Source organism: Vanellus vanellus (assembly GCF_965231255.1).
Source record: "Vanellus vanellus genome assembly, chromosome: 23".
In the NCBI taxonomy this organism is placed as follows: domain Eukaryota; kingdom Metazoa; phylum Chordata; class Aves; order Charadriiformes; family Charadriidae; genus Vanellus; species Vanellus vanellus.
In genome coordinates this window covers 2215965-2227639 of record NC_138928.1, presented here as the reverse complement: position 1 = coordinate 2227639, position 11675 = coordinate 2215965, and the positions used below count along the sequence as shown (strand labels likewise).

At 43.9% G+C, this 11675-nt stretch overlaps 1 protein-coding gene across 8 annotated transcripts in view; it reads right to left on the bottom strand.

The window, feature by feature from the left end:
• KCTD20 (potassium channel tetramerization domain containing 20) overlaps positions 1-11675 on the bottom strand; it is a 43599-nt gene that overhangs the window by 13808 nt on the left and 18116 nt on the right. For 7 of the 8 annotated variants that reach the window (XR_014269972.1, XR_014269973.1, XR_014269974.1 and 4 more), the window contains 7 exons: positions 9040-9239; positions 8043-8322; positions 7040-7142; positions 6365-6485; positions 5215-5412; positions 4444-4554; positions 2513-3848 (listed from right to left, as the gene is read on the bottom strand). Coding sequence is in view for 1 of the 8 variants with exons in the window: in XM_082494384.1 (XP_082350510.1) it covers positions 3556-3848; positions 4444-4554; positions 5215-5412; positions 6365-6485; positions 7040-7142; positions 8043-8322; positions 9040-9239 (1306 nt within the window). In the remaining 7 variants the exon portion in view is untranslated. Of the gene's footprint in view, positions 1-373; positions 3849-4443; positions 4555-5214; positions 5413-6364; positions 6486-7039; positions 7143-8042; positions 8323-9039; positions 9240-11675 lie in introns of those variants that run through there. The other variant, XM_082494384.1, reaches the window with a different exon arrangement.

Sequence of the window (11675 nt, the reverse complement as noted above, 5' to 3'; positions counted from 1 at the left end):
GTAGAAGTGGTGAGCATCTCTCAGCACACTAACCAAAAATAGCACGAGGGCCTGTTAGAGATGCTGCATAGCTTGTGGGTTAAGTAGTGTTGTCTCATACCTGTGCTATGTGCTGCTTTTAGAACATCACTGCACTGAGCTGGTAAACTTCGAGGTCCTCTCAGCACATGCGGTAGTGACACTTCTGGGCAGCTGCTGCACGAGGTCCCTGCCAAACCAACGCGCTCTGCCTGATGAGAAACTACGTTTAAGATTTTGGGGTCACGAGCCACACTTACTTTATGAAGCAAGGACACAAAGCTTTCTAGCAGTCCATCTCCTGCCCATTCTTCTACTCTACACTTAAAACAATTTTTAAAAGAGCCAAACAAGCCACATATAATTTATACTTTAATACAGAAAAGAAACCATACATCTGTAGTTCATACACACCACAGGTAACACTTCCGTATATCTAGAATAAGACAAAACTTGATCTTGTACCTGAATAGTAGGTGACAATGAGAGAAGGAGGAAAAGCAAATGCATACTTTTTCAATTTCATTTAGTGTTCCAGTGGAACCCAACTCTACTTAAAAAAAAAAAAACAAAACAAACCAAAAAAACCAACAAACCCTCCAGAATTCATCTTTAATTGCTTGGGAAAGCCAATAAACTACAATGGCTTTTTAGAGTGCTAAAAACTGCATGGAAATCATGGAAGCCAGATACCTCCATCCCATGCTGAAGGTCCAACTGATTACAGAGAATCCCAACAAGCTCCTCCAAGGCATTGACAGCCTCTAACCCTCAGACAATGGCTGGGGGCAGTTAAGTGCCTGGGGTCACCATTTCTAATAGACTGGCTAAATCCTTCAAGAGGCCCAGCTAACACTGGGCTCAGGGACGGACACCGGTGGGGTTTATTTTGGCTGAATGTGGTACTTAGCTGCCAGATCCCACCAGGTGCCATTGATGTCAGATCCTCGGCACCTGATGCCTTGACACAATCCTGCAGGTTAGCACTCAACAACATGCACATTCAAGTCCTTAGAGCAGAACGTGCGTAGACTCCAATTCCAAGTCAGCTGGTCAATAGCAATACACATTTACTGAAAACTTACATTGCTGCAAAGATAAATACAATCACAAAAAATATCCATCAGGCTGGGGGGGCAAGTTCCATCATTGCTGGGGGGACAGTCTCACCAGTGCCTTTGCTTGATTTGTGGGAACGGTTCATTACCAAGGCAGGTAATGGGTTTGGGCTGGCCCTTAGCTGGAAGGTTAATGGTCCATATGTCTTCCTTTCTCTACTACAAAAATAGAAATTCATCTAGAGCAATAATGGAAAGTGATTGCGCAGATACTGAAGGACACTTATCTGTACTGATCCAATGACACACAGGGAGGATTTTTCAAAAGCAGTCTGGTGGACGTGGGCATCTAAACCCTGGGATGCTCAGGAAGTCCTGAAGCACTTTTGGAAATCTTCCCATAGGCACTTAATAAAAAGAAGACATCTATTGGTTGCACTTAGGAAAGAAGCTAAGAACAGAAACACTGCAAATAATGGAACCTGTATCCATACAAATGGGAACTAAATATATCAGCAAGTACGTGCCTTGCCAGAGATTTTGTTACTCTCCACTAAAACGACCCTTGTAAATCTTCAGGAAAATTTGTGACTGATATTGTCATGTTACATACACTGAGAAGAAAACCCCATCCTTAGCAAAACAGTAACAGCGATCTTCAATGCTAGGTCCACTATCCACTTTGCAGACAGATGGAGAATAACTGACGATGCAACCCTGACACCAAAGGATTAAACCTTCCAGGAGCAGACTGATGCCCACCTCTATTTTGCCAAGCATAACCAGGTCACTCAATGCACAAGTGTTACAGGTTTCAACAACAGTCAATTGCAAGAGAACTGCCCTGAACTTAACAACTTCGCAAGCTCCCTCCCTCCCTCTATTTTTGAATCAGAATGGTTTAGGTTGGAAGGGACTTTGAAGATCGAGTTCCAACCCCCCTGCCCGGGGCAGGGACACCTCCCACCAGCCCAGGTTGCTCCAAGCCCCGTCCAACCTGGCCTTGAACACCTCCAGGGATGGAGCGATTGGGTTGCAGCTTTTCTCTGCAACAGCACCATGTTTAAGTACTCCACTTCGGGTACGTGAAACCTCTACGCAGCCATCAGAAACGATGGCTTTGTAAGGCAGGCCCGTTGTGGATGACGTGCAGCTCGGCTGTGGCAGTACTGAACTCGCTGTGTGCTAATTGGGGGGTTAAACAAGCCTACAGGTAATGCCGTGCTGCAGGACCAGCTAGGCTCCAACAGAACCGAGCTAAACCAGCCTGGAGCGTGTCTAGACTTACAGTCACAGCTTTGTTGGCCCCGAATCCAAAATGAACAGAGCCTTAACCACAGACTACGATAATATATTCAGAGCAGCAAAAAGGAGAGCTGTTCCAGGTACGTGTATTTTTCTCTACTGAAGGCTGGTTTACTCTTGGCATTTCTTACCTTCCTGACAGCAAAATGGTCCAGTCAGTTCCAAATTGGGAAGAAAATAGCTGGCCTTTAAAAGCTGCACCAGTAGAGTGTTCCTTGGAGAGTCTATAGAAATTTTGACTGACTAAGGTTGATGAGACCAAGGATTTTACTCAGGTAGTAAACTGTCTGTACTGGGAGCTCCTCCACTGGCTTTTTTTGTCTTAGCAGGGGCATGGAGACAACTGAAAGTCTTTAGCATGCACAGTCACCTCTAGAAAGCTTGTTACACCTATTAGGCTACGAAACAGGTTTACTTTATTGGTAAAGTTATCAACTACAGTCTCTTCTTTTTTGCTTTTTCCTTCAGCATGATCTACTTGTTTTACTGAAGTTAACAGACAACATCCCTAAAAACAGTGATTCCATCTTACGGAGAAGTATATATGGAAAATTCCTGCACACAGGCATATGCTTCCTACCGAACTAGTTCGTCCTTCCCTAGAAGAGCAGTACAACATGCTGGATGCAAAGCCAGGTGGCAGTGTAAACAGATTCCTCCAAACTCAGGATTTTGCTGTCATTTCTCCAGACTCAGTATTTTGCTGTCACAACTGTGCTACATTTCTGCTGGTTGATGAAAGAGTATCATCTGTCCCGCTTTGATGTTCGGTCCTTTGTAACTGATTATCAGAAGAGCAAAGCTAAGTGCCTAACGGTAAAGGAAAGCTTTGTCTTGACAGGCCCAGAATTTCGTCTCTCATGTCAAATGAGATGTTTCTAAATACTGCTGCTCCTCTTTTAGAAGTTTAGGTAAAATATTCAGCACCCACCAATCTGGAAGCCTTGTAGTAGAAACAAACAGCATAATTTCTTTTTGTTTGAGGAGATGTTGCTTTTGATTGCACAATTAGACTACGGAGTGTGGCTCTTTATTAACATGCTTGAAATACGACAACGTAGTAAGAGCATGAACGAGGACAAAGCACCTTGCAGGAGTCTGTGTTCCATCACCTGGGATGAAACTATGCTGAGACGTTCCCACATCAAGCAGGACTATCCACCCTGAGCCACGACTAATCTGGTAAATCGTTAACAGCCATCTGGGAGAACGGTGCGTTTAGCCTGTCCAGTTCATCTACTTGTGGGGGGTGATGCATTATAACCTCATGGTCCTCTGAAACGTCATCACCCACAGTGACTAGGTTTGTTAGAGATTTGCTCCGAACACACTGGAAATCAACATGACGGCTTTTGCCTTCTTCCTTTTCCCACGACATCTGGATGAAGGGACGTTGAACATAGTTGTATATCACTTCTGACCGGCCACCAGGCCTCCTCTTCACCTTCTCTTTACAGGTGGGATATCCTGAAAACACAGAGAGCCAGTCAGTTGCACAACACACCTTTACTTGCACAAAGGGGCAGCAGGATCCTAGAAGAACAGCCAGGCAGGAGTGGTTATGGGGACAGGGGGGGAATTTTAGAGAAATGCTCACATTCCACATTATTGGCTTGCTTTCTTTTCCCCTGAAAAGATGGTGCAGCATTGTGTGTAGTCATACGATCAATGGCTGCCCAGCATTTGGTGAACAAGCATAGCTGCTATAAAAATAAGTCTCCCAGGACAGAGCACAACATTCCGTAAGCTCCCTAAGGGAATGCTTGGACCAGCAGGCGGAAGCGTTTGATTCCCCTTTCCTGTTTACTTGGTCCTAAAGAGACAGGGCTTGCTGGTACATGCTACATATCTTTCATTTTCCCTTAAGTTTTAAGCCTCCTGGCTAATTTCAGTGTAACATGATAGAGGTGAAGGAACGTGCCCAGCTTCTACTAGTTTCATGAAAATAAATGCCGAGGAAAACAGAGCAAAACAGGAAATGCCTGGAGTCCAGAGGAAACCAGGCTTTACTGACTATGGAGTCACCTGTTTTAGAATTTCCTTTGTTGAAGAAATACTTTACCTTCAATGCCAATGCGAATATTTTTCAGGCCCCGTTCTTTTAATACAGCTTTTGCAACATCGCGGTTCTCGATGTACTTGAAGAATCTGTACAGCTTGGAACTGTAAAGGACTTGAGAAATAAAAAGGGTGATTAGAATCTACAAGGAGGGACCTTCTCCCCATTTTTGACATGCTCAGCTGTGGGGATGCCAAAACCCAGGTCTGGTTTCCAAGAACTACTTCAGGTGTCCATTCTCATCCCTGGGATTAGCTGCACTTCCCTGGTGGGAGGGTAGTGATGCACATTACATTCTGGACAGAATGGGTGGTGATGGGTGTGTAAAGCAAAGAGCTTTCACTCACTGGGGAGCCAGGAAAAGGCTTAGTGGGAGGCAGCAAACAAAAGGAAAAGATGCAGTGAGTGCTGTCATTACCAATGCAGGCAGTTAGATCTCTAACTAGCCAGGTACCCTGCCTCTAGCAGCAGCCGGTTCAGAAGGAACATACAAAACAGCACTCCATGTGCCAGCGCCTCTTCCTGGAGGAAGCCTGCTGTTTGGGCAACAGAATCATGGAATCACAGAATGGTCAGGGTTGGAAGGGACGTCTGGAGATCATCTTGTCCAACCCCCCCTGCCAGAGCAGGGTCACCTACAGCAGGTTGCACAGGACGGCGTCCAGGCAGGTTTGGAATGTTTTTGAACAGGTTTTGAACAGGTCCTTTCCATATGGCCACACATCTGGGTGTACACTAAACACAGAGCCAGCAGCTCCAATGCAGTGCCCTTACTTTGCGAGTACTCCTCTCCCATTGGAGGTGGATGATCTTCATCCCAGTCCACAGTGTCTTCATCCGTCAGCACGACAATATGGCATTCACGTTCCCCTTTCCTTGCGCTATCCACCATTATAGGTAGAATTAGCTCCTCCAGGTAGCTGTCAAACTGCTTGTGAGCACCGTCATTGGAGAGCTCATGTAACAGAGCGCCTAATGAGACATAAATCATATGATGAGCTTTTTTACACAGTATGAAAATGTGTCTCAGCTCTACACTTTCCAGATACATTCAAGAGCACAGCCTGCATTTTTCTTTAGACAAACTCCGTAACATATGTTCAGATGCACAGTTTCCAGCTCCAGAACTGGCAAAATCAGATATATGAAACTGCATTTCAAATGGGATGGAAATGACACTGTAGAACCATTACATTGCCATTAAAAAAACACCAAGGTCCAATCAGTACAGCAAACCAGTAACAGACTGAATAATAAATTCGTTACGACACTTAACTTAAATTTCCAGCACCAACCTCTGTCCTTGAAAGCACATTTTCTGCCTGCTCTGTGATCATTCATCAGAGGACAGGGTAGGAAATCACACCAAAGGCCTGTGCTATGATACTATATGCCCCATTTCTGCCTTTCACAGATTTGCCTATGTTAAAAGTACTTTTTTTTTTTTGCCAGCACACCCATGAAAGCTGCTCCCCATCAGATCCCTTCATGACTAGGAACTCTACTACTTTCCAACTCTAGTGGCTTCAGCTCCTGTTCTGCTCATCATTCGTCAGCTTAAATTATTCACGATTCTCTGGTACATTTTAGATAGGAGTTATAACCTCACTTTTAGCTTTCATTCTGCTTGGCTGTAACAGCCTCTTCTCAGCCTCTGTTACAAGAAGAGGCTAGAATTTTGACAACTTTAATTTGCTTTTTTGAGCAAGGTGTCTGCATTCTGCAGGATTCAATCACTTCACTTTGGATTGATGCAGCAAAAGAGGAAGCTGTTTAAATGCAATGCAAACATGAGTCCTAGTGGAGTCCACACCTTCATGCTTAAACTAAAGCACATGATTAAGAAATGCACTGAATCAGGATCAGAGTGCTCAACACCACGCTCAACACACTCTCCTAAGAGCTGATTTCTCTCCGTACTTACTTAAATCTTGACATTTGATTGTGTTGAAATCAAAGTTTATGCAGAGGTAATCACATGTGTCTCGAAGGTCTGGGATGGAAATCCCATCAGGGCAGTTAATGATTCCGGTTTTGTAATAATCCTGCAAATAAAACGACAGGTTTTGGAGAGAAAAATTAAGAATAGCTTGGACTCTGATCATCTGTAATTAGTTCTTTGTTTTGTTAACCAACATTTGGGAGTTACAGAGGCTATATATAGCTCTGTGAGCAGTAAAACCAGCCATGCTTGTCCGAGAATCTACGTCTCTTCGCAGATCCTCATGGGTCTGATAAACGGTGAGCTCCAGTTAAAACTTTTCCCATGGCATAGAGTTTCATAACATCTCATATGTAATATGCATTTATATGCAACTGCAAGGTCAGGACACAGCTCAGGAACTACAATGGCATGACACAAGAAAGGTAAAAGGCAACGTGAACAAATATCTGAAATGAAGATTCATACCAAAGTCTATTATATTTTTTTTTTTTAAATTAAAATGCAAAACAGTAATAAAAGAGTATGTCCCAGGGGGTGTGCAGCTGCCTGGGAGATGGCTCAGTTTTGCACATGTGACAAACAGATTGTGTTTTGTTGTGGGTTTTTTTTTTTTTTTTTTTTTTTTTTTTATACAATCTGCAAACATCTCCTTACCAGCACAGTCCGGAACACAGCTGAGCTAATTCCTTCTGCGATTTCATATTCTCCCTTTTCATTTGGCCTGGTGAAATTATATTCTCTTCCCGGTCCAAACATTCTGAACAGATAAAAAACTCCGTAAGTACACAAGTACACTTAAATGCACTAAATTCTGGAGACCAATAGGTGCACTGAGGTTAAACAAAACCAGCAGTGACACATATATACAGTAACTTGAAACCTATACTCAAATCGCTCCCACAGTAAGTAAGCACAAGAGCTGTCTCAGCTAAGTCCTCCTACAGCCCGACTCTGGCTGTCACTATAGCTACTGTATCGTATGGAACAAGCCACAGCTTAAAGGAACAGATCATTCAACCCTGGATCAGAAAATACCCTGGCAATAAAGCCCTTTCCCTGAGGCTATGCGAGATAACCGCCACATGCCTTTTGATCCCTTGTTTTACACAACGACCCGCGCAAGGGTTAGTAACCCAACAGAGCCTGTCCCCCTTCGGTCAGAGAGAGGTGACGGTGCTGCTGGCGATACAAAAAATGAGTGCTTCTTGTTGCATCAACAGGCTCCAACCTTTAAGCCATGTTACAGGGAGCTGAGTAACTTCTCTTATGGGAGAGTATCATAAGATAACAGCAGATGGGTGATGGAACATTATCATTTTCCCCGTTCTGGAAGGGAATTTGTCAGCTGTGAACAGATGTACTACTTACAAACCAGGCAAACACTTGGACAGAAGGCAAAAGCAGACCGTGTCTAGCTAAAAGTGCACATGGTTTGAAGGAAGTGGACTGAAGGGAGAATGTTATCTAGAGGACTACCAACTCTCTCTACATCTGATCTTGTCTTCAAGGCCTCTCCCACAGCAAAGTTCTGAATAAGGTCAACCTTGCTCGGCTTGTGCGTACAGATGAGATCACAAAACAAAAATTAGGGGTTTATTCCATTTTAGCAAACATTTGACCCCCTTGTGGTATCTTGAAAATGGGGGAAATCACCCACCTCCCCAGCATAGTATCAGGGTGAGCCGTGAAAATCTGTGGATTCACTGCAAAGCGAGTGCCATCTACCACAAGCGTCACTTTCTCTGGAGCCACTGTTTGTGAATTGCTGCTCGAAGACAAAGCACAGCATCCATGGCGTTCCTGGGTATTAAAATATTCTGGCTGTCTCTTATTTCCATCTTGGAAATGACAGTTGTGCGTGTCTTCAGGAGCAGACAACATGCTACTGATCTGGGGAGTTATGGGACAAGCAGCATGTCGGCACTCAGAATCTAAACCTGAGAAAGACAAACAAATATTGCAAGGGTAAGATATAATTTATTGAAAAACATAATTTCATATTAACACTTTCTACTGTAATGAGAAAATGGAATCATACAATAACAAGGGATGTCAATATACATAACTGTCAGGGTAACGTTATATGACATAGAACTAGACTGCATTTTCAAATTGAGCCAGCGGTTGGATTTTGGATAAAAAATTTCCTGATGAACCATGACGCTTAATACTCCTTGCTTTAGCAAGATGGATTTAGTGGGTACAGAACAGGAGCACAGGAACTAGACAAGGCCAGAAATACAGACGCCTAGCACTGACACCAACTCTCACAGGGAAGCTGGAGCAGCAGCACACACCACGCTACTGGAGGTTTAAGCTAGCAGTGCTCGATGCCCGGGCCATGGTGGGCACACAGCTCATCAGCACTGCTCAGCTACTTTCAGTTTATCTGTTCAGGAACAGCCTCAGGAGGAGCTGCAAGTCGGCCGGCCAGGGCACAGCCGCGTGGTGATGTTGCCAAGACAGCGAGACCCTAAACTCTGCTGTGGACCTTTGTCCTTTACGCCAGCCTGGCAAAGGTAGGGTACACACATTCTGCACTCCCCAGCACAAACTGCTCTGGGACACTGGAATTCTTCCAAAACATAACACCCCTCAAAAAAACCCCATAATCTCCCTTAAAGGCCACTATAAGGTAAAGACATTATCCTTACCCTCAGTCCTGGGAACTGCCGCAGGGCTGTGACCTCCGAGCACCACATTACTTTCTTGTGACTCATGGACTGCTACAGTTATGTTTTCCACAGGGCAACTGGACTCCGGATTTCTTGACCAGTCTGTCCCACCAGCACAGTTAACATTCATGCTGGGCCTCCGTGATGTCAGGAGTTGGTTGCGTTTCCTAAGAGAAGAGCTAGGGGAGAAAATACCAAGTTGTTAATTTTGGAAGAAACTCCCAAGCAACGAAGCTCAAATCCCTGTATGCAGTACTGCAAGCAAAGTCCCTCAGGCTCAAAAGGCTTTTCTTCAGAGGCTTCACTGGGCTTCAGAGAGGCGTAGGATGCTAGTTATGCCGCTGCACTAACCTAGGAAGAGGAAAAAACCAACGTATTCAAGTAAACAGGGGTCTATTTCATTTATAAACCTTTGCTTTTTAAAAAGTAAGTCTGAAGCTGCTGGTGTCTTTAGCTCACATGTGTGTTCCTGCAAAAACCCTCCTGGCCTCCAGACCACTCGAGCCCTTTAAAATGTTTACATATCTCTTGATTCCTAGCACTGCCAAAATGAGCTCTGGAACACAGCTATAGCCTGAAATACAAAATTTTCCCAGTTGACAGTTAACATTTAACATGACAGTTAACTCTTAACCACTCTGAGGTTTGACTAGGAGGTTCCCTGATCCCAGTGACTGATTTTTTTGGGGTCTTCCTTCTTCTTGAATTATCACCCTCCTGTCATGTAGTGCTCACCCCAGCATTTAACCCAATATAGTCCTACAAAAATACTCATGTCACAGAGAACAGCCTCGACTGCAGCAGCCTTACACTCATCACACCCTGGCTCAGCCCAATACACACACTGCTTTAACCGACGCCATTCAAATCTTAAATGTTCTTCCAGCATACACCAAAAGACATCTTCTGTTATTGTTCTTTGGCCATTTCACTCTTAAATGAAGTTATTTTTCCCTCTTCCTAGCTTTAAGACTCGCTTCACTCCACTCCTTTATATCTTCAAACAGATTTCTTTTGCTGTCTCTTTCCGTCACTCTCATTGGCATATATTTTGTCCTGCTATTACCTTGGACCAGGAACAGCTCTCCATTCTGCGCCTTAAGTGTTTTCCTTTCACTCTCTCAAACATAAAACACCGATTTCCTCATTAATGAATTCTCCCAATTTCCCCCCTGCAGAACAATTGTCCTGTGTCTTTTTCTTGGCAGAATTAGGACTGCGGGGCTCGCGGGTGCCATCTATAAAGCATGGCAGAACACTGACATGGTTAGACACAAACCAGAGAAAATACAGCACTAATAAAACAACAAAATGCCAAATAAGAGTTGGCGAGTTTTCTGCTCGGGACCTGCTGAGGATGAAGGCCTTAATGAGCGTTTCAGTGGTGGGTTTCAAGCCCGTTGTTACTGGCAGTCAGTGTAAGCATTTCATTCTTAATTAGAAATTTTAAAAAAGAATGACAATTCCTTCCTCTTGATCTGTAAAACCGAAACTAAGCTGCCAGCGTTATTCTGTCTGTATATTTTTAGAAAAATCTGTTGCTTATGCATCATGTGATATTCATCAGAAGGAAGATTTTTGGCAACAGCGAAACCATGTGAAAAGCTATTGTATTCTTTCTTTTTTTTTTAAAGGCTCTGGCCACTGGTACGACCAGCAGCAAGGAGCCTCCGAGGGTGACCGTGGATCCACAGACCGCACGGTGCAGAGCGCATCACCACGTGCGTCTCCTCTCCCCGGCGTGGCTGGGGCTGTCATCACAACCCCAGAGAACTCCCTCTGGAATCACCCATATAAGTGAGCAAACGTACAGCACGTGCAGAAAACGCTGTCTGAAGTAAACTCAAATATGCAAACGCTCATAGTGTGCAACACCCCGTCAAAAAAAAGCGCCTTTACATCAATTCCAGAATTGACAATTTCAAATGTTGAATATTTTTTTTTGCTGCCATTCCCCTATTTCATACACGCTATTGTAATTATCGTGAGGACATTGAGTTTTCCAGACTGCAAATGTTAAAATATTTATACAACTAACACTGGTTTCAAACACAATCACTGAATTCTAAACATTACGCTATATTTTTTGACCAAAATGCTTTAAAATTTGGTGACTGCACAGAAAGCCAAACTGTATTTTTTTTTAAAGCTGCAGTCTGATTTTCTTAGGCAAAAGTGTTTTGAGATGGGGAAAAGAAATCCTTCTTGAGCGGATACATATTCATCTTGGGAAAGCCCTTAAGAAGAGTCATTCATGAGACTGGGAGGAACACAAGCAACATACTGGGGTGCGCCTCGGGAACTCTTTTTTCCCCTCCCAACTTTTCTGTATAGAAACAAGCTCCCTGATAAAACTGAGATGCCAACACACTCACCTGGGAATGGATTTTGCTCTCTGAGCTGACAAGAACTCTACTAAGAAAGCTCAATAAGCATAAAATTTACTTCTTAGGCCTCTTTCTTTCGAGAGTGCTCTGGCACTGCAGTTCTGCCGACAAGCTCCCCTTGCGCTGTCTGAACAATCTCTTAACAATTTAATACGTTACTTAGCAGAGAGGAGAATTTAGGCAGGGAGTCAGATCAATAAGCAGTTTATACCCAGGGAAACAGCAGCT